The sequence below is a fragment of the Notothenia coriiceps genome, unplaced genomic scaffold (genome assembly GCF_000735185.1).
Source record: "Notothenia coriiceps isolate Sejong01 unplaced genomic scaffold, NC01 NC01_scaffold00032258, whole genome shotgun sequence".
NCBI lineage: Eukaryota > Metazoa > Chordata > Actinopteri > Perciformes > Nototheniidae > Notothenia > Notothenia coriiceps.
Genome location: NW_011364959.1, coordinates 80,661 through 103,499, shown reverse-complemented (window position 1 = coordinate 103,499; position 22,839 = coordinate 80,661). Strand labels below are relative to the sequence as shown.

The window sequence follows — 22,839 nt, the reverse complement described above, 5'->3', positions numbered from 1 at the left end:
ATGGAGAAACCAGCTCGAGTGTGCTAGCATTTGAAAATACACAACCGGAAAAAATCTGCCTCTTCCTTCCGACTTCCTTACAGAGCCCCTCCTCCAACACACACGAACGCGCACATGACCAATGAGGGCACGAGATAATTTTGTGCACAGATGGAAGGCTGACAGGCAGGTAGGCCATCCAGTTATTTTAGCCGGGCCGGCTCAGATGATTGGTCGTGCTTTTTACAGCGCCACGGCTTCCACAGATGAAATGTTTTATGTATTTATTGTCAAAGCATTTAATATATTCATTGCTATCGGGATGTTAAGAGCATTCCATGGAATGGAATATAACAAAAAGTGTTTCTGAAATAAATTACATACCCCACCTTTAAGTTTTTAATTGCCATATCTACACTGTGCACATGACAATACAAGGCAAGCCTTGACTCCTTGAATCCTTGATAGATGAATGAACCTTGTCAAATTCACAAATTTTTCCAAATGAAGAAATAGTAATTGAATTATTAAATAGAGCCTTCATTTTCCTAGGGAATCATTCACGGTTGCAGCAATGCAAGAATGAAAGCAAGGCTGATGTGGGCTCAATCTAAACAATTATGGTGTCAATATAACACAGCCATAAATTGTGCAATCAATGTGTAGTTCAGAATAATGACTTAAAGCAAAGTTATAGCATGATGGCTATTAAAATTGTAATATTTGTATAGGCTATATGTTTTACAGGCTTGTAGCTTGAAGGGGCAACCAATTACGTATAATTGTGCAACCATTATTGTAAAGGATGAATAAATGAACCTTACAACCATGTAGAAATCACAAAGAGAAATGTAAAGATGAATGGTTGATTGCAGGGTTTGCAGTGGTTGAGTAGGTGGTGCAGTGGGAGAAAAATACCTGCTTGTTGGAATATATGAAGAAAAATGAAATCAGTGTAACCCACACAAGGCTGTGTCAGCTGACTCGATGGTGAACTCAGATACGACAGCAGCAGCGGGCCTCATGGAGACAGTTGCCACGGAGACCGGGGCGCACGTCATCCTGTCGCTGTTGCCATGGTCCTCCTGACGTCAAAGCCCCTTGAAAGATGCTCAGGAAACCCCCTGGCTCGGTTGCCATGGATACTGGCGGGGGGAGGGGTGGAGTTTAGAGGAAGCGGAAGTGTCAGAGCAGGCGGAAGTGGTACTGCCCTGAATACCCTGAGCAGCGAGCGGAGGACGGCTTGATAAACTCCCATCGTTTAGAAAATAAAATCGGGATTCCTTGCACGCTCTAAATGTGAGTTCACTTGCATATCACTCGATTATTGTTTTGTGTACAGGGTAACGATACTCTTTTAGAGGGGAGCAGCAGACCCATTGGTGGCCCCATTCCCCTGCCTCTGCGGCGGAAGGTGCCTATTGTGGTTAGGGGCTGGGTGCGAGGATTTAGGCCGAGACCACTGGATAAAATAGTGAGAAATAACACACAGAACACCTGGTGTTGTGCTGCCAGAGCTCTTTGTGTTGCATAATGTGATGGGAATTGTAGAGTTGTAAAGGCCCAGACTCCGGTCGATGCCATACATGATGGTGCGCGGTGACCGTGTAGGGAAGCGGCACGCAAGTTTGGCCATTTTGACAGCTTAGAGGCGGCCGTGTCCAGGCCGTCGTCAAAGAAGCATTTTTAGCTTCAAATGCTAAAGTACAGCGAGTTCAGAACACGATGTTTAACAAGAGTATTGTAGTGTAATGTGTCTATACCCCGGGGAATCGACGCATCGGGTCCCGTTATTCGAACAGCAGCGTGATTTAATAACGATGGCTCTAGCTCGGGTCCGTTATGGCGTAGTGAAGCTAACACACCCTCCCTATTTCCCGGGAGTTTCCCCCTCAAATGCGGCTACCATTTTAAATTCACTCGATATCATTTTGTCGACAGATTAAAGCGGTGACGACGTAGAACATAACGTATTTAACTATCCAGCTATTTAAGCTAATATCTTGGCGTCGGCACATAATGTAACGGGGTCAGCTAAGCTAACGATTCAAGCCAGCGGCAGTACTGTGACGTTCCGTTAGCATGCTAGTTGTCAGCTAGCGGTAATCTATCTCTCCATCTTAAAATTCCGCAGGGGAATGCGACAAGGAGGGCGTAGCTGTTGGCAGGCCGACTAAACGCTATTACAAACCAGAATATCCACCCCCTTGAGGGCTTTAAATGCTTATTGGGAAAATGTTAACTGGGGGGTTGGTTTTTAGGCTGTTCAGTGTATCTCGGGTCTATTAAAGATGGTGAACCCTATTTTTTTCGTTGCGCATAAGCCTGTTAACCTTAGCCGTTAGCTCACGTTAGATGGCTGTATAACATCAGTGGTAATTCAGAGAATAATGTTGGTGTCGTGCCAGATGATTTTAGCTCACCGAAGAGACCAATTTGGATTCATTCTAACCGTTGTGCGGATTGATGCGTCTGTCAACTAACCCTTCATTACTTCTGACTTCAATACGCGGCATTATACACGATGCTAAATGCTAACTTCAGGATGCTAAAATGAAACGGATTAGCCTCTAACGCAGGCATCCTCAAAGTCCGGACTCCGGTCCGGATCCGGACCGAACCACAACTGTCTCTGGACTCTGAGCAAATTATACTTTTCATATGTGTTATCTGCGAGACATCGCCACAACGCAACGAGTCTAAATGTTCCGCTATGTCCACTACAAACAGCGCTCTGCATGTCCGACTGTTCCACTGTATGTGTGTGTCTGTCAACGCATTGTATCAAACGACGGTGATGTGATGTATAGCAGCAGTAGTGTAGTTATACAGTGTACAACAGGATAAGTATAAATTATAGATGGTACTCTATTAATGAATATTATATTTATATTATTATATATATATATATATATATATATATATAGTCAGTCAATGTCACATTAACAGACTTTGTTGAGTTATGATTGTATATGATAAATGTTATTAAGTGTTTTACTATTATAGTACCATGATGTGTAGTAAATCACGGTGGATGCAGCCTGAAGCATGCTGAAGCTTCACTTCCTATTCAACACTGTTGAATAACCTCTGTTTCCCTGGTATTAACACTTTGCTTATTTCTGTCACTTTCATTATACTATTGGGAGACTTTTATTAAATCAATGACAACATATAGAATCATGTACACTGACGTTTTTTTTAATAGGAATTAAGTAAGTTAACCTGAGACTGCCAAAAGACCAGAGAGAACATGAACAGGTCAAGTGATTCAAATTGTGCCCTGTTAATCTTTAAAGCATCCTACATGCTTTCCATTATTATTAGTGTTTTCATGACCATGACTCCATACAGAATAAAACGCCATGTTGTCTGGTTGTTTGACTATCATGTTGTAACTTTTAACGACATACTTAACATGTTGGTTTGATTTTTGCTGCAGCAAGTGAACCTTTTTGCACCAATACCTCATAGGCTGAATTTGCCTCACCTTTCTCAGCTAAAGTTAATATCCATGCATTTGGTTTATTATTATTATTTCTGTCATGATAAGTGAGCAAATTATCAAGTGTTTAGCATTTTAGCTTAAATAGGTCTTAATGGGAGACTGTGGCTGTGAGGGAATGTGGTCGTCTTTCAACCAGAAGGTTGTGGGTTCGATCCCAGCCCATGCAGTCAACATGTCGATGTATCCTTGGGCAAGATACTTAACCCTGAGTTGCTCCCGATGGCATGGCCAACGGTGTGTGAATGTGTGTGAATGTTAGGTCCTAGAGTAACATACNGTGTGCCTTGGCAGTCTCAGAACATGTCGATGTATCCTTGGGCAAGATACTTAACCCTGAGTTGCTCCCGATGGCATGGCCAACGGTGTGTGAATGTGTGTGAATGTTAGGTCCTAGAGTAACATACACTGCTCTGTATGAATGGGTGCGAATGGGTGAATGACATGTAGTATGTAAAGCGCTTTGAGGGGTCTTAAAGACTGGATAAAGCGCTATATAAGTACAGTCCATTTACCATTAATGATTGGTATATTAATATTTATAGAAAACATAGCCATTTAGGACAGTTTATTTTAAACATTTGTTGTAAAACATGTTTCCACTGAACCATGATTTCAACTGGTGTGGAGCTTTAAAAAATGCTGTGTTGTCTATTGCTTTATCTGGATGATTTTAATGACAAACCAATAGTTTTTTCATTCCCTCGAAAGTAATGTAAAGCCGCTATATTAAAATTCATAAAACTATCAGATCCAGACCACCTAGTCAAGATTAGGCTGGGGATTTGGCAGATACAAAATCCGATTCTCCTTATGTCCACACAAAAAAAACTTGATTTAGAGCGATCTAGGTGTTTCTTCCTAATCAGTGTCCCTCCTTGGAGGAAATGGGTATCTGAATTTATAATGGTCCTATACACTTATGGTCTCACCATTTTGTTTTTTGGTGAACAACTGGGACTACTCAATATCAGCAGAAAATTGATTTTACGATTCACCCCTTGAATCAGCACTGGCAACTGGCACGCTCCCAGCTGAGAGTCTAATAATGACCCTGCACACCACAGGAAGTGCAATAGAGTGGCAGCACGTTCAAATTTGTGAACACTTTTTTGTTCTTTTTTAACATTTCCTACTTGCTGGTTCAATCAGTAGCAAAGTCTGCACTCTTGTTGAATGTATCTATTTAGTTAATCAAACAAATTGAATACCAAAAATAATTACATTGATGAAACGTTTATACAAAAATAGTCAGTAAATAATTCCTGCTTGGTTTACAAAATGTCCCATTGGCTACAACCAGACATATTAAAGGAATGCCACTGTATAAATAGTATGACTAAGTCTGTGCTGATTGACAATATTGAGCAATAGTAAATATTGTTCAACCCTAGAGTGGCAAGTGATTTTTAAATAGCTCGGGGCCAATGAGTGATTTATTGATAATTACAAGTAGCTGACAAGCATGAGCAAAAAGAATGACTGAGCAATATTTTGACATGTAGTGAACAAAATATGCACACTTATTTAACACCGTTAATTAAACATAAGATAACTAATAGAAGCTGTATGAGTACAACTATTTTAATTTGGAAAGCGCAATAATCGCCACGGAAGCCTCTGTACCATCTAGTTCCTTTGACGTAAACCTGACAATGTACACTTGACAGGCCTAATATAATCACTGTTATCCAAAACATAAATATTACTAAAGATATCAAATAAACAATTTCAAGTGATTTATAAAAAAATCCCCAAATAGCCTTTTTTTCTTTTAGGATCAGTAAGAAATGGAAATGTATACGGCACAGCTGTGAATATTCCCACAAAATACTTTTTTCGTGTTAGGAGAGGACTAGCAGGAGACGCTAACTCGGTTCTTAGAGACAGGTTTAGACGAGTGCAATATTGATGGGTGCTTTAATAGTTTAAAGAAAAAGCTACTTCTGGCAAAAACATTTTTTACAATATCTTTGTTATACTTGGTGTCTGCAAGAAATGGTGGTCGATCTTCCGAATTTTTCAAAGGATCTATAAAGTGATCATGAAAAGTGTAGCTTTTTGAGCATTGTGCTTGGGTCGTGCCCTGCACATCAGCATGGCACCTGCTGGTGGCCTGCCAGGCTGTGGGGAAGCTGTGTGTGAAGGCAGACACCTTGATATGAATGCAATAAAACACATTTCCAATAGTAAAGGTCCCTGCTGTCTTTTTAGAGAACTGTGACTTAGGTGATTTATTTTTACAGCACAAATCCATAAAGGAAAGCCTTAAAACTAAAAATGTCCTGGAGTGGTTATATTATACCTCGGTCCAATCAAGAATTTGTGGCAGGACTTAAAAGTGTCTGGTTCCCACAGTCCCCTTGAAACAAAATAGATTCAGCCCTCTTGCAAAGAACAATATGCAGGAAAATAGCAGTGTTCCCATTTGAAAAGATGTTATGGACATCTCCAATTACAGAATCTAGGGCTTTGCAATATATCACTATCCTAGTATGAAATTAGATATATTCTTAACTTTTAGAAATCCTCAATCGTAATATAATATTTTACGAGTTTCATTTCTTGGTTTTAAAAGCAGCATTGCCGTAAACAAATATGATTTTCTGAACTTCACTCTTCTATTTTTTTGCCTTTTCCCACTTAGTCATTTTGCCCAACAGTGCATTCTTGAATCAATGTGCTGATATTTAATTTCCTCTATAGCACCCAACCCTAACACAATTTGAAGATGATACTTTTGCTTAATGATAACTCAAAGGGGTTGAATACCTTTTACAATTGTTTTACCCAAATTAAGATTTAGTAGTCACAAAATTAGCATCAATCATTCATTCTTGTACAAAAGGATTTGATGATGGATAATTATGTTAACATTGTATCTTATGCTCTTTTGCAGTTTCCCCACACATGATTGTACATTTTAACAAAGAAGTCAGACAACAGGCTACTCATTCTTTTTCATATTACTTGAAAATAATGCTTTTATTTCGCTGGGTTTTCTTTTCACTTTCAGAGGATTATATTGCATAAAATTAGGACGCTGTATCCGTGGCAGTTTAAGATTACTCCAAAACTGAAAACCATGCTGTAAAAAAAAAAGAAAGAAATACAAGATTTTGTGTTTGCCAGTAAAACCTACTCTAAAAAAATGCAAATACTTGAAGAGCTTTGATACTAAGATGTAATAGATACCAAAAACTAAACAAATCTTAAACAAAATATTTTATTGTTGTATTTATCATAGAATAAAACTTTCCTACCCTGTGTAGGAAGGTAAAATACTCAACACCTGCCTTGGGGGTTAGAGGTCAGTTAAGCTCGAAAGATACTTAAACACAATAGGGCGGTGAGTTAATTTCACTCTAGTGGAGGGGTGGTTACTACGCAAAGCGTCTAAAAACTGGAACGTGTCCAGATGTGAGGGTAAATCCTGAATCAGCTGTGGGTGTGTTAACATGTTAACCTCGTCATGTTTGAGTTTGTACTCAAGCAGTTGTAAGTGTAGAAATAAGGGATTTACACGTTCTTCCAATAAATGAGATATGCAAATGCGGAGTGTAAAAGCCCATAGTGGAGGATTCATTGTGAGATGCGTAGATAAAAAGGAGATGGAGGCTGTGGCCTACTTAGACCCTCAGATTCATCTGGCGAGCACAAAGCCCTCGAGGATGAAACAACTGGGAGCTGGAACTGAAAAGGTTTTTGACATTTTATCAAGTCCAGTTAGACCTTCACTGGAACATTTTATTTGTAACCGATTCTGTGAGTGATCTTAGGATTGTATCAGTGGTAGATGAGTAATTAGCTTTTGTCTAAGTATTGCCTCATGTTTAAGGATCTTCATACCATTTTCAGCTTCAAGCCCAATATTCCACACTTGTGGTGTCCCTAACCTTAATCTTTACTCCTTTTCACCTTGTTCTACCTGTATGATGTTCCCTCAGATACGGCACACCAGGTATTTCTCTTGCATTTCGCTCATTGCCTCTATTGGTCGTTCTTCCTTATTTAGCATATTCCCGCTGGTAACATAAGAACCTTAATGCCTGAAATCCAAAAGCTAAATCTATCTTTCTGTCCTTTGCTCTTTCCCCCTGCAGCCTAAAAAATGGATAAGAACGACCTGGTGCAGAAAGCCAAGCTGGCCGAGCAGGCCGAGCGCTACGACGACATGGCGGCTGCCATGAAGGCGGTGACGGAGCAGGTCCCAGAGCTCAGCAACGAGGAGCGCAACCTGCTGTCTGTCGCCTACAAGAATGTGGTATGGCATCCCTCTAAGGGCGCTAATTATTTTTCTTTACCCCTATATCCATGCTCAGACTATAACAGCCAGCTCATGGATTGGTTTAATTCCCAATATAGAGCTAATGGTTGTCTAAAAACGTTTTGCTACACAGGGCTTATAACATTTTCTGAAATTATTTCATAAATCAACTTATTTAACTGTTAATTATTCCCTAAATCTAATCTAAAGAATAACAAATATTAATATCCTCTTTTAGGAAAATAATAATTTCACATGGTTGAATTAGTTATCATCAAACTAGCTGTTTGAGTTTCAAACACAATTAGTTTGAGACAAATGAATGCAAACTAAGTCCATGGAAATAGAAATTCAGATTCCCTATAGCCAACAACCATGCATATCCAGTTAAAGGGTTAAAGTAGATAGTAATAACTGTTATTATAAGTGGTATGCATAAATCAGGAGCAGAGCAGTATACAGGGTTTAGAGGAGATTGACCATTAGATCAGATTGACCATTGACTGCTCGTGGCCTAAAAAACCGACAGAAAACCCGACAGCGGTCAAAGTGATACAGCAGTTCACTCAGTCGCTCTCCACGCAAACTTGTTGAAAGAATTAGAACTAATCCATTTATATTAGCTCCATCACATGTATAATTGTTTTTCTATTGTAATAATAATCACCTATGAGGCATTTCAGGAGATTGATTTAACACCCAAAGCATCTAGAAACAGCTGCGTCTGAAGTCATGGCCTCTGTCCTGTCTTAAAAAGTGCAGATTCATTCTCAAAACTCTGCTGTGGTTTGGGGCAATCACTGTACGATGTGGCTTTTCTTGACTCATCACTTGATTAAATGCCTTTTTTTAATTAATTTTTATAAAGCAAAGTCTTACTGTTTAGTAAGTCTTTCTACAGGACTTGCCTATTTCTATTACGGCCCATCCACACTACAGCTTCGACAGCTTCAAAAACGGTTTCCAACGCGTCTGCCCATTCACTTTGAATGGGGTGACGTCACGCTGCCTCGCTTTTCGCCGAACTGAATTGTGGGTCGCAGAGCGGAGCTTTCCTGGCGTTTCAGGCTGCAAAAGTTGAGCAATGTTCAACTTTTGAAGCTTCTGAAGCTTTCGGTGGAAGCGTCAGCCAATCAAATCATATGCCAGTACAAGCTCTAGCCAATCAAACCGCTGCTTGTGTGTCAGGGACGGGAGATTCATGTGATTGGTTGTTGGTCGAGCTTCAGACACGCCCGCCGGCAAGCTTTTTTTTAAGCTGTAGTGTGGACGGGCCGTTATAGCTTACAAAACATATTCCTTCCCCTGATGTATTTTTAGCATTTACAGGGAGTTAATATCTTCAAATGTAGCCTCTATTTAAATAATGTGTAACATTTGCTGCACTTCTATCTTTTTCGTTTTTCATGATTTTTTTTTTCTTCTCCAAACTCTAAAGCAGATATTACGTAACCGGAGCCTCAGGTTCTCCAGCACTTCTGCTCATTTTATCGTTGAGCTTTACTTGATCTTTTCCGTCCGTTTGCCAGCATTGAGGACTACTGTGTACTTTTTCTTGTTGCATGTACATCCTAGCTGTAACCATGAGCATGGTGCAAGTCCCTTTGTTAGTATGTTTAGTTCATGAGCCACACTCCTCTCACATCAAGATCATGATCACATAATAATGCTAGAATGAGAAAAATAGTCTTTGTATATGGAGTCAGATTGGATTATCTTAATTTACATGTTTAAATTAATTTTTATTTAAGTCTTTATACATTTCAATAACAGGGAAACAGCCACATTTCTTTCAAATATGTAATACATTAAAATAATGTCTGTTATTTATTTGTCAAGTACATAGCAATTGTGCCCTATTATCGTAGTTACTCTCTTACTAAATATGTATCTTTGCAGCTCAGATGTCGTCCGTTAGTGAAGTTGTTTTGGTTGTTGTTGCCATCAGGTGGGGGCCCGCCGCTCATCCTGGCGCGTCATCTCCAGCATCGAGCAGAAGACGGACGGGAACGATAAGAAACAGCAGATGGCTCGCGAATACCGTATGAAGATCGAGACTGAACTCCAAGAGATCTGCAACGACGTGCTGGTACGGAGAGGGATGGGGGGGGCAGGGAATGAGGGGGAGGCAGGGAACGAGGGGGAGGGAAAATAAATGAAGTGGAATATAAGGTATAAAAATGGCGGAAGAAAAACACCAGAGCTGAATCCTCCTGGCTGAGGAGAGAACAGTCACATGGAATGCAATAACATTGCGAGCAGCAACACTGGCAGCTGTTAGGTGTGTCAAACAAAGCTTTACTTTCCCTCTCACTCTTCTTTTCTTGTCCTCCCACCCCACATGGGTATATTTGATGCCTTTACTTGGTGCAGAGGGAGGAGAGTGCTTAGCTGGTAAGGAAGCACAAGTGGCGCAGCCAACAGTGAGTGTCTGTCATGAGACTGAAGACGTTTTCTTAAATGAACCTGTGAGTCTGACCTTTCTGAGCTCAGGCCTAAACAGCTGTTGGAAAGTTGTCGAGGGATGACATATGTTTAAAGTTAGCATCTCCCTGTAATCTTTAACAAAAAGATAACAGGGAATTTTTATTTTACCAATGCTGACATGACAACTGTTAGAGTTGTCATGCAAAAGGCAGTGCAGGAAGATTTAGTTTTACACCAAATGGATGTGAAAACTGCATACCTGCATGCACCCATTGATTGTGAGGTCTATTTGGAACAACCTGAAGGTTATGAGAAAAAGTCAAAAACTGGAAGAAAAAAAATGTATGCAAATTACAGAAGTCCCTATTAGGGCTGGGCGATATGGTCTCTAAATGATATCGCGATATTTACTGACTATATCGCGATATACGATATATATCGCGATATTCTGAAATGTCCTCTAAAAAAAAAAAACCCTTGATGTTTACAGTCACGCCAGTATGATGATTCTAGTTGTCCCTAATCGACTAATAATGAAGAAAATTAACACATTTGTTGCAATAGTAATTTATGCACTAACTCCATTACTACTTGTACTACAACATTTGAATCATCAGTTCTTCCTCATTTTCCTCAATTGTTCATATTTGGTTTATGAAAATAATGATATTGTGGTCATTGTTCAAAAATGTCTGCTATTATTATGAGTAGTATTATTATTATTAGTATAATGCGCTTTCTGTCTTCCTGTCATTATCAGGAATTAGACATGTAATGGCTATGTATTAGATTAGATTAGAACCTTCATTCTCCTAAACTGCTGGGACATTTCCCTAAAGCCAATACCTTTTATATTTTCTACTCTTCACTTACTTGTCAGCATAGGTCGGCATTGATGTACAGAGCCGACAGAAGACCTTGTTTATATTGGCATCATATTGAGAGGTGCAGTGACGTTTCCTAAAACCAGGAAGTAAGCTGCTGGTTCCCTCGACAAAAAAGCAATGGAATTTCTCCATAGGGTTTTGGAAAATAGCTGGAAATAAGGTCTGTGGAAAACAAACCTGTTTGATAAATGCACGTTTTGTTCAGCCGGATAATCTCCACATGTCTACCCTACTTTTATAATTTTCGAATCATAAATCTAATCGATAGATTATAAAANCGTTTTTTCTTTCGCGAAATAACGGTAAGGTTTCGGATTTTTTCTTCAAACAGTAACATACCTGTGCTTGTTATTCCTCCGCCGACACCAAGGCGAGCGACCGACGGACTCCTTTCTCTCCCCTCACACCAGAGAGACGGAGATAAGAAGATATTAACACACCCACGTTAATATGTTTGATGAAAAATCTACACACCGTCGTTTTTCCTTTCGAAAACGATAAGGTTGGACACTCTTTCGGTAACATCACCTGTTACAGCTTGTCCTTCCGCGCCGACACCTCGGCAAACGAGGATGGACCCTCTCTCTCCTCACAACAGAGGTCGGAGGCTCGAGGCGCGGGTTAACGATGCTCGGCACTACTCACACCAGGTCTGCTCCGTCTACCTTGGGCTGGAACACGCCCAGGAAGCTATCGATACCCCCGGTTCGTGCGGCAAAGCCATGCCTGTGCGCCCGCTTCACCATCAATGACCTCCGCCAACGGCTAGCGCGCCAAGCATAGCCGTCGGGACAGGACCCCTTCATGTCCGTTGATTCGCCGCCCGGCCAAATAGGGAACAGGTGAGCGACCGCCTGCGGAAGGAATGCCCGCGCTGTGCCAGGCTCAACAACGGCGGTAGCGCGAATCGAGCCCCGCGCCGTTTTCCAGGCTGGCCCGTTGGCGGTCAAGAGCCGCTGAGAGCGAGCCCCGACGCTGTTCAAGCGGGCTGCCTACACTGACCTCACTGCAGTGGTTCCACCCGCGGAGGATGTCCTAAGAGCTGGATAAGGAGGAGGATGAAGAGGATGCCTCTGAGTTCTCTTATCCGACTCGGATGAGCACGAAGAGACATCTTTGTTCATCTGCCCAGGCCTCCAAGCCGGAAGGCGATGTCCGCTCCCCCCGGCGAACAGCACACCAGCTCGCCTGCCTCAGTAGTGGACTGCAGCCGTGGCCCAACGCGCTGCGCCAGGCCTGGAATCCCCCTGGCCTGAAGGGCCAAGGAGACCCTAAAATACCAGATCAATCGCATATGAGAGTGGAAGAACTGACCCCAAGCAGCGAGGACGAAGAGGCAGCTCTCTCAGTCTTCCAGAGATGCTTGGACGAGGTTCGTAACAAGTGGAGAGACCAGCCTTTCAGCGACAAGGCCCCAATCACACAAAAGTGCCCCTCTTTGAAAGGCATTGAAGCAGCTCGGCCTGCTCCGCATGCCAGCCCATCGGAGCCGCTGTGGCAAGCCCACCTCCAACCCGCGGCTGGCTTCGCACCGAGCAGGAACCCCACGCTACCGGAGCGCGAGCTCAGTACACATGACAAAGAACGACCTCATAAAGCCCGCAGCTTTGTCCGCCAGGGCGCTCAACGTCTCCTCCGCTGCTGACCGCCTACCGAGGCGGAGCTTGACGAGGAAACATAGACGAAAACAAACCATGAAGCCTAGACCGTGATAGGGAACAGAAACATATCGAACAGACACACAGAACAATATATGCCGTCCGTGTGCAGCGCAGTGCAGTCCAACCACGGGAGGCAAAAAAAGCACTGAGGATAATGATGAGTACAGAAGACATGGCTTCACCTATCGCTTTCCAGAACAACAAGGAAAAAGAAGGATCTGGACATGCCTATGCACAGAGGAGGCATATTCGGGCATGCACTCTGACTACGTGGCGCGCGGATGTGAATCCAAGAAGGAGAGAACAACCACTTATGATTCCACGAAGGTCCAGCCGCCGCCTTCAATGCCGCGCGGCAGTCCCGCGCCGAGCTGCCTACGTCCTGCCCGTGTTCAAGATCCCGAAACACAGGCACAGCCGCCCGGGCTCCAGCCCAGACACGAGGCAGGACCGAGCTGGCCAAGAAAGTCTCCGTTACAAAAAAAGAAATGACCCCGAACATGAAATACCTTCACGGAGTGCGTCGATGCGCAAGCGTCATCAAAGAGCAGGAGGCTTAGCTAGGCGCTCACTGCAATCCTTTAAACGGTCGTTTTCTCAAAATGGGGGTACGTTCTTTTCGTCCCTACCTGAGTTCGAAATGCTCCACTCTCAGTTACACGCAGGTGATACACCAAACCTTCCAGTATATATTCCTTATCCATATTATGAAGGCTTTTACAGAAGGGTTTGTTCATATAGCATTCATAGCCTGAATTATACAACATTGTTTACCTAAAAACATGGCAAAAATGGATATTTTAGGGCTGTTGACAGTATTTTCTGATTTATGGAGTGATAAAAAGAGATATCCAAAATCCCTTCTGTAAAAGCCTTATATACTAATATGACTACAAAATGAAACAAGAACTTTGAAACCTGGCTTTATCCAAAGTTCAGATTTTGATTCCTGAAATGTGTTAAAATATGCACATATTTAATGAGATAATGGATAATTTGCATATTTAAACATGCTATTTCAGAAAACTTGTAATAAAATAATTAATTGCCTTATTGTAAGTAATTAACTGGAGAAATTTTCTAGCTGATACCTTTAAGTTAAAAAAATGACCCTATTCACCTGGGGTGTCTCGCCTTAAGGTGTCCGAAAATGATAATAAAATAGCGGTATGTAACGTGTGTGAAGCAGACATCCTGCAGCTCCACCCGCTGTGACGGACCGGTGAGCGGAGCAACACACACTAAGAGTTAGACCTAACACACATAGCTATTTTATCTACCTCTGGAACAAGCTAAACTAGTTATAAATATATTTATTCTTCGGGTCACTCATTACTGGATCAGCGAGCTGCATGAGATACTGACGGGCTGTCAGGAGAGAGAGATAAAGGGGAAGGTGGAGGTGTGTGGCGCAGTGGAATAGTGCGTTCGTGTTCGGATCAGGGGGTCCAGGTTCAAACCCCACTGCAGTCAGCATGTCGTTGTGTCCCTGAGACACTTCACCCTAAATCGCTCCTGTGGGGATTGCCCACAGTATTGAGTATGTAAGTCGCTTTGGATAAAAGTGTCTAACAAGTGACATGTAATGTAATAGTGAAAAGAGAGCGCTTCCGCTCATTTCTCTTGTGTTATTATCCAAAGTTAATGTAAACTTGAATAATGTACTTCATTTGAATGTAATAATTATGTTGCTTGTTGTTTGTGGAAGCGCTAGTGAATGGGGCCATTAACTGAGTTTTAAACATCACTTTAAAAAATGGAAGATCCCCATAGCCCCCACCCACTCGATCGGTGTCGGTCGATACTAATTCCGGCCATCGGCCACAAAATTGGCGATCAGAGCATCCAGAATAGAAAAGGTAAACTGCAGAGTTTAGGATGTTAAATGAACCATTATTGCATTCATCCTAAATACTGCCCTTTATCCTGTGCAAAAAATCAACAACCATTTCATCAATATTATGTACTGCACATAGTAAGAATTGGAAACTGAAAATATCAACAACTCCTTTATCAACAAGTAGCACTTGACTTTTAAATTCACTTTAATATCAGAGAACAAAATGAAGTCTCCTCTTACTCACAGAGCTTGGCTGATTGAAGCCCATTCGCAATATATGGTCGACTCACATAAATGGCACAATACCACAGATACTCGTATTACTAATTATCTCAGGTTGTTATAGAAATATGTGCAGCTATTATTCACAGTAACTGCCTTAGCAATGTGTTGGCCAGGTCACTCAAGCTGTCTCTGAGGAAAATGCCGTGCCATGCCAGGTTGAGGTTGTAGAAAACATAATTCCACCCGAACACAGCTCGCAGCTACTCCCAATGTTCTGCCAAATGCCAGCTATTATATACTTACCCTCCAAGGGGTTGGCCTGAGAGGCAGGCTGTGATTTCTCATCAATCTCCACTGTTTTTGCCTCCTATTTGAAATTAGTCATCGGCGAAAGGTGGAAAAAAAGTTGTTGCACGGCCAATATTTAGCATGCGAACATTGAATCAGAGAGGAACATGCTCACAACCACACATAGGTTCACACTTATACCCACACCATCGCCAGGCATTATAGCTCTCTAGTCAGCGGTCTGCCAGTAATGATCCTTCTCTGGCAGCGTGTGTGCGCAGCATGAATATGTCGCTAACCAGCTGCAGTCACACCGCTCACACATCTGCTTTTCATATGGTGTACTTGGTACATTCTGAAGCACATTCTCTCCTTGCAATTTATTGTATACCTTTCATCCCATCCCTTGTGTTCAGGGTCTCTGAATGGGACACTGTTGCAGTTAGTTAGAAGGTGTTTGCAGACTAAACAAAGAAAAAGGCTGTGCAGCTGGCCAAAGATTACTGGACGGATAGTGCAGCAGAGAAAGCGTTAAGATGGCACTCCACACAAATGTTACATTGTTGAACCTTTATCAAATAACTGAAACGTTCTCATTCTGGTATCATCTATCAAATACTCTCAGTCACCATCTGGGTATTGGGCGGGGAGACTACCCACTATAACGTGAAATAATGTTACCTTGTTCTTCAATGTGACCTGCACTTTCACCTCTCCACCTGAAGAGAGACATGGCCGAGTGGTATAAGGATGGGAGAGAGGGTGGTGAAAGGGAAAGTGACAGCATTAAACCAGCTGGAGGGGCTGACAAAGGAGTCTTTTTAGTGGCAATCCTGATTGGCACCCAAGGCTGTCCCTTGACTCATAACACTTTAATATGCAGTTCAATAACCATTTCTCCCCTCATCCCCTCCTCTGTTCTTCCACATAGGGATTAGAGAAACATGGCTCCTCCTAAAAAGAAATGTGAGTGGCAGGAGGTTACTAAAGGAGGGAGAAAATATGCCAAACACGACAAGACCACCAGCAGAACAGAGCAAATTAGAAAAGCGCCCATGCCAAGATAACTACTTTTATTTCAGCGTCTGAAGAAAGTAAAAAGCCTCACTCTCTAAAATACTGCAAGTCTGCAAATCTGACCACACCAATCATTTCTAACAAGATTATTAAAGTACAGATGGAGTTACAGTTAAATCACACCAGCCCTAATGCCATATGTTTTAAGAAAAAGTGTTCATCAAGAAATGGTTACAAATGTAAACCTGCTCCGAGATTCACAATGTAAAGGAATCAACAAGAAATATAAACTTGCAATGATGGTAATAGATTTTAAACAACTAGCAAGCATGTATGCAGTATGACATACACACCATGGAATGCAGTTTCTCCAATTCACCTTTAATGCCAGTCATCACTCTCAACCCAGTCATATGATTTTGTCCCAAAATACAATAAATGTTCAATTTCAACCCGTATGTGGTTTATATTGACCACCATTTCACAAATAAGGTTGACAAACCACCCTGAGTTTTTTCTGAATGTGACATATGTATCTTAATGTAAAGTTACAATACAGTAAAAAAAAAAAGAAGGAATACACAGGTTATTGAATCATATTATCTAATACTGCAAACAAAATAAAAGTGGATTGATTATATGACTTCCATGAGCATTATTATTATTTCTTGTTTTTTGTTAAGGGCATTCGGTTCAGTGTATCCTATTTTGAACCCCGAAAGAATCAAGAACGGTTAAAACCCAAACTCATCCAACCCTAGTTGTGGGGGAAACTTCTGAAGCAATTGGAGTCAGGACTCAGAGAGACACGAGGAGAGCTGGAGCTTTGATGGCAAACACTGACGGTTTATTTGGAGCTTCGGCCGGAGAATTCACGAGACATGTGACGGAGCACGGTTTGACCACAGTGTAGAGATTTTAACTAGTTCAGAGTGCAATAATCAACATTCTTCAATAGATAGACTAAACAGCTGAGGACACTGAATCACATTTGTTGTCGCTTATGGCTCGGGGTCATCTACACCCCGAGAAGGATGTGTTCCAGGTGTCCCACAACAATAACTATCTCTGACAGAGAGTTGCCCGGTCATAAACTGGTAACAACAACAACTTGCTAGGGCAGCCCCTCCTTATGGGAGAAAACGGCTGCTCAAGGTTGGTCAGCTGCGTCAGAGGGTGAAAGATGACATGCAGGGGAAATTATTCCCCAACACTAGAGTTAAGGGTCATTTAAAAATAAGTATAATCATTAAAATGCTTTGTGGCCTTTTGGGGACTTCTTTCATCATATTTGATTCATTTCAGTAAAGCAAAACTCTCACGAGGCAGCGCTTACTGGAAGATCCTTCACATGTTTTTAACTCGACTAATTCAACACAACACATTCAATATAATTTGCGGAAATGGCATATATTTAAGTCATTATGAAAAGATGAGGTTAACAGCTCAGGAACATCTGGTCACTGACCTTTTCCCCAACAACCTTCTCTGATATCGGTTGATGAATGACTAGAATGCATAATGTATTATTACAGATCAGAAACAAACATAGCCTATACTTTATTATTTTCATTTGCCTAGTCACACAGAGGTTTAGCGATTGTTCCTCTCACTAGGGCAATATGATAACGGAGGAGATTCAGTGCAGCTCCTCGATGATGGTTTGTCCGCAGCATGTAATACTGTAGCATTGGTACTGAATGTGTGTGCTGCTTGAGAGCTGAGAATAAATCAGAACAGATCTGGCAAACACCAACAAAATGGCTGAAAGTGACCAGCTGAAAAAGGCCAAGTCTCTTCCTGGAAAGGGTTTTGAAAAACATCAAGACTGCAAATGCTGGCAAGCAACAATCCTCATCATGGAGGAATCTCCCTTCAGGAAGTAGAATACTTCAACTCCTCTCAGACTATCAGATAGTGGTGTGGTTATGCAAGACTACCTAAGGAAAAATACCAATTTCAGGTTTAACAGTCACGCACCATACTGCTGTAAAATGACCTGAAGAGAGCCAGCTCCAGATACAGCTGCTGTGAGGGCTAAACAAGAGTGCCATCCTGTGGTAAAGTGAAACAACACTAATCAGAAGCCCCAGTCGAAGCAGCACTTCACTTCATCAGGAAACTGGGACGTGTTATCTTTGACTGAGCGCATCATTCAAAACGCTTGAAATGTTTGGATTTCCATTGGGGCAGTGTAACTTATAGTGACCCTAACACTTTCTGCTTAGTGTTACTACTAATTATGTATGTACTTGTGTTAGTGTTCTGTCTTTTATTTGGTACTTGATCATGAGACTCTAATCACCTCTTAATTAAAATAAGTTCCAAATATAAGTGTGCTCCTGTGCTAAAAATACAGCTGAGGGTAAACCGCATGAAAATCACATACTCATTCAAATACAGTGTCTCTTTTTGAGTTACTACCTACTTACTTTGTGATGAAGACTGTGGAGTTTTCTTTGCTCTTAGTGAAGGTGATGGGGAGGAACCTCAGTGTGATGTTCACCTTTCTGGCGTGGGCTGCCAGCTTCTTTGCCTGTGAAACAGAAAGTACGGATAGCAGAGTAAAGCATTTGATTACACTACAGTATTACAGCTGAAATCAGTTTATTCACTAACTTACTCACCTAATAGGGCAAACATTTTGATAAACAAAAATGGTTTTTCACATATTTACTAGTTTCAACTCAAGTTCTTTGTCCTCAATGGATATAAACTGAATACCTATGGGTTAATGACAAAAAATGTTGATTTGAGCTTAAGGATATTATGTATTTTACAGACGAAATCTATAATTGACTCAATAAAATAGTTTATAAAAGTTAGATAGGAAAACTCTATAATGAAAATAATGATTGGTTGCAGCCCTTAACATTATATAGCATTATAGAGTTTAGTATTCCTACACATGAAGATTGAAAAGCTGCAATGAGACCTTTCCTAAAATAGGATGCTTTTTGATTTTTTTTTTGCCTCAGACAGGCGGACATTTTAGATCAAAGGAAAGAACTGTAGGGGATTTCTCCAAGTATAAATATCAATCTGCTGTGCATCAATAAATCCAGCTGTGCATTTTTCATTAACAATTAAAGCAAAGATGAGCTGCATTTCTGGCCTTGTCTAAATATGAGAGGACAAGCCTTTTCTCTCCGGCACTCATGTTGCGTCTTCAAATTGTTGGGGCATGAGAGACAATAACAGAGATTTATCAAAAGCTATTGCAATACAAGGCTACTAAAGATTACTGCACTTGCTATGTTCAATTCCAAAGGCTTATCACGTGCCAAGCTGTTGTCTCTCACTGACAATGAGACTCTTTATTTTGGATTGATCTGTGGCCACTGAGGCAGCCGCTTTCTCTGAAAATCCCATCAAAAGAACAAGCTGCAATCCAAGCTAACAACTACCATGCTTTCAGAGTGACAGCTGATTCAGGTGAGAGCTGGCGGGGACACACAGGGATACATCAAATGAATGTGTGTGGTCTGGAGCAATCGCAGTAAGATGTCCATAACTAAAGCTGCAATTTAGACAAGTTAAGCAATAAAAGCATAAAAATACAAATATTGAGATACTGCTGTAGAAATTGGCAAAGTGAGGTATTTCATATTATTGTTTCCATGTACGTTCCACTTATATAAATCGTATATAACAATAGACTGGTGACATGTATTAGAATATTATTTTGCTATAAAGGCAACATCCAGTTCTTCTTTTTAAGTTGTTCGGTTTTATTCTGAGAAGGATCTGCACTTAAGACAGCTCAGAAATAAATTGCCTCAAAATCATTCACTTTTATTCCGACTCAGAAACATAAAAAGAAATATAGTGTGGATCTTAGAAGACTGCAGTACAGAGAAAGAAATGACCACATACCTGCACAATGGGGAAGATTAATCCAACGACTTTCATAAAAACACCAGTAATAAAGCTGGCTTTCAGTTTGTTTTTAATCACACTCCATGTTCTCTTATTGCACCTGGCACTAAAGCCTCCTTATTGTATGATTCATCCGATGCACCTCGACTTACGGCAAAGGAATGCGTTTCCTGCTTCAGTTTTGGTCGAATTGTTTTCAGCCAGATTCCCATTATTCTATCCCTGGGATTTGTATCAGAAACATATGTTTTACATGAATATATAGTCCTGTCCTTGCTTTGTGTGAAACGTATTCAGTTTCTGAAATGCTATAAGCTTTTAAATCATACCCTGTATTGGAGTAATTACTATTTTAGTTATGATATGGTGCTGAGATGGATTTTCAGCACTCAGGAGAATGACCTTGGCTTAGCAAATATTAAGTGTTTCCTTTTTGCAAGGCTAACATATGAGCACGAGAAACAACAATAAAGAGAGGACCATCTGCTCTTAGTTCCTAAATGCCAAAACAATTAACTTCATAAATGTTATGACTTGAAAGAGGTAAAACAACTACCTAATAATGTGGGAATGGTTTGTTCACACATGCAGCTTATTTTCGTTTGGTACAAAACAATCTTCAACCTGTTTGAGGTTTGAATTAGACAAACCAAGTGATAGCTTTGGATAGATGATGTAAACAATGATGATGTTTTTGGTAGTGAAAGAAAATAGTTTGGACATTTCATTATTGACCACGATCACTGCTTTCTACTGTATTCCCACAGCTAACAAGAGAGGTGGGTGCAAAGCTAACTTGTTAAGTATATTAAAACATTATTTACAGCAATTGTAACACGGTTGCAGTCTGCTGTTGCATTTTATGGCTTTTTTGGCCCGTTTCTTCTACCTGTTGATCAGTGGAATAGTGTGAAACTAAGACAAAGTTGCAACCGCTTGCACAAAATAAACAATATGTGGGCCGAGCAAACTCCTGAGGTAACCTTAGAGGTACAGTTAAAAATACAACATACTTTTAAAGTGGAGCGAGGAGTCTGGATGAGCTTGTCTCTGGTGGCACCGTCTGCAAAGCGTCCTGTGTCCTCCAGGAGTCTGTAGTCTGCAGAGCAGGTAGGGGACAAAAGGTAAACACCAATACCCAACTAAAAAATAAGCATTTGTTTGTATCACGAAACATTAATACAATGTGTACCAGTTTTTTTTTTTTCTTATGCATAAAGAAACACATATCTGCTGCCAACAATGACAAAAAGAATATTCTTCACAATTTTCTGGTACATTTTACTTGAAGTGATGATTGCTCTTCAATAAGTGTTTTTGTGTAATCCAGTAATAAGGCGTATCCCGGTTTTAATCATATTCAGGATATGTTTACATTAGAAAAGAGAAATAGGGTTAACATATCACTGCATACTGTTGTGGTGTTTACAAAAACAAACCAGAACTGGAAGATGAGTAACAGAAAATATAAATAAGGTATTATAAAAACGTATATACAGGACTGTCTCAGAAAATTAGAATATTGCAACAGCAGGCCAGGGGTACACACTAGCATATTCAGGTATCTCATAAACAGGATATGGTGTGTACATGCTTCAATTCGACAGTCAAGCTAAAACCTTTTTTTCTGTCACGGTAGGGAGTACAGAAGATGCTCACCATTTAGAAGTGTCATTTCATCAAAATGTGAGAGGGTCACAAAGGCAGATTTATTTCTAATTCCATTGCATCCCGAATCTTGCTTATGTTTCTTCACACACAGCAAGCTGGGAAATGTACAGAAGCAAAATGTGTTAGACAATGCCTCAATTGTTTACAGGAATTTGGTTTGGCTTCATTTCAGCTTGTCTAGACAGTGCTCGAAGAACAGCAGTAAGAACACTGGACAAAGAAGGATGGAAGATAACATGCAAATGTTATCTAAGAACTGATGGTCTGCGGAACTGAGATGGACAAATATAAACCCATGCCTAAAGCAAATAACCAGCGCTGCACATGCACAAACAGTAGATAAGCTAAAGAGGTTATCATCATTCCAGAAAGAGTTTTCATATCTGGGTGCTAGGAGAAAGACCGAGGGAAAACAAGATGATGTTTCCTTGATTCAGACATTTGTGGACAACATGGATCAACTGCTGACCCAGACATAAACACAGCACCAGAGGAAGCTGGCAGCATTTTGGCTCCACTTACTAATACTAACTGACACTCTTTAGCCCTCACAACGTTTTACTAAAAGCAAATCTGACAGTGTGACAGGAGGATCAGACTAAACACATCCTATCATAGTGATTCAAGTTTAACCCTCCTGTTGTCCTCAGATTTACTTTACACCCTTTATCCTCTGGGGTCAAGACAATGATCATATTCCACATTTTAACCAACATGTATGTCTCTGGTGCTTTAGGTATCTTAGTCAACTACATAAATAACCATTTAAATAAAACATTACCCCAACTTCCCCCCCCCTACAGAACCCTTTATACATTCAGAATTCCTATTATGTGACTATCGAAAAATATATAAATCACAATAAAATCTCACTGACTGAAATAAAATGTTAAAGTAAGATATTTTTGATGTTGTTAAAGGACCAATAACTTGTTAAAGGACCAATAACTTGTTAAAGGACCAATAACTACAATGATACATTTGCATGTAATAGTCACCTCAATATCATCCTACACAAACATTTGTATATGTTTTATACTACTAAAACAGCCTGGGGTCAAATTGATCCCAGGGAACACTGATGCGTACAAAGTGCGTACAGGACATTTAAAAAAAAAATAAAATAAATAAAACGAATCATGAAGTACTAAAAGGACTTAAATCATTCCCGATTACCCATTTGTATTTACTTG

General features: G+C 40.7%; 2 protein-coding genes across 2 annotated transcripts in view; one reads left to right on the top strand and one right to left on the bottom strand.

Annotated features, from left to right (window-relative positions):
• Positions 1 to 1,150: 1,150 nt before the first annotated feature.
• LOC104960722 (14-3-3 protein beta/alpha-1-like) lies at positions 1,151 to 9,906 on the top strand. Its single transcript, XM_010788879.1, has 3 exons — positions 1,151 to 1,278; positions 7,588 to 7,748; positions 9,700 to 9,906. The coding sequence occupies exons 2-3, from the start codon at positions 7,596 to 7,598 to the stop codon at positions 9,904 to 9,906; spliced, it is 360 nt and encodes a 119-aa protein (XP_010787181.1). The 5' UTR covers positions 1,151 to 1,278; positions 7,588 to 7,595.
• Positions 9,907 to 18,017: 8,111 nt separating this feature from the next.
• znhit6 (zinc finger HIT-type containing 6) overlaps positions 18,018 to 22,839 on the bottom strand; it is an 11,059-nt gene continuing 6,237 nt past the window's right edge. The window contains exons 3-6 of the mRNA XM_010788877.1: positions 21,635 to 21,741; positions 20,989 to 21,074; positions 18,529 to 18,632; positions 18,018 to 18,036 (exon numbers count right to left, since the gene is read on the bottom strand). Of these exons, the coding sequence (XP_010787179.1) occupies positions 18,033 to 18,036; positions 18,529 to 18,632; positions 20,989 to 21,074; positions 21,635 to 21,741 (301 nt within the window). The 3' untranslated portion in view covers positions 18,018 to 18,032. The remainder of the gene's footprint in view (positions 18,037 to 18,528; positions 18,633 to 20,988; positions 21,075 to 21,634; positions 21,742 to 22,839) is intronic.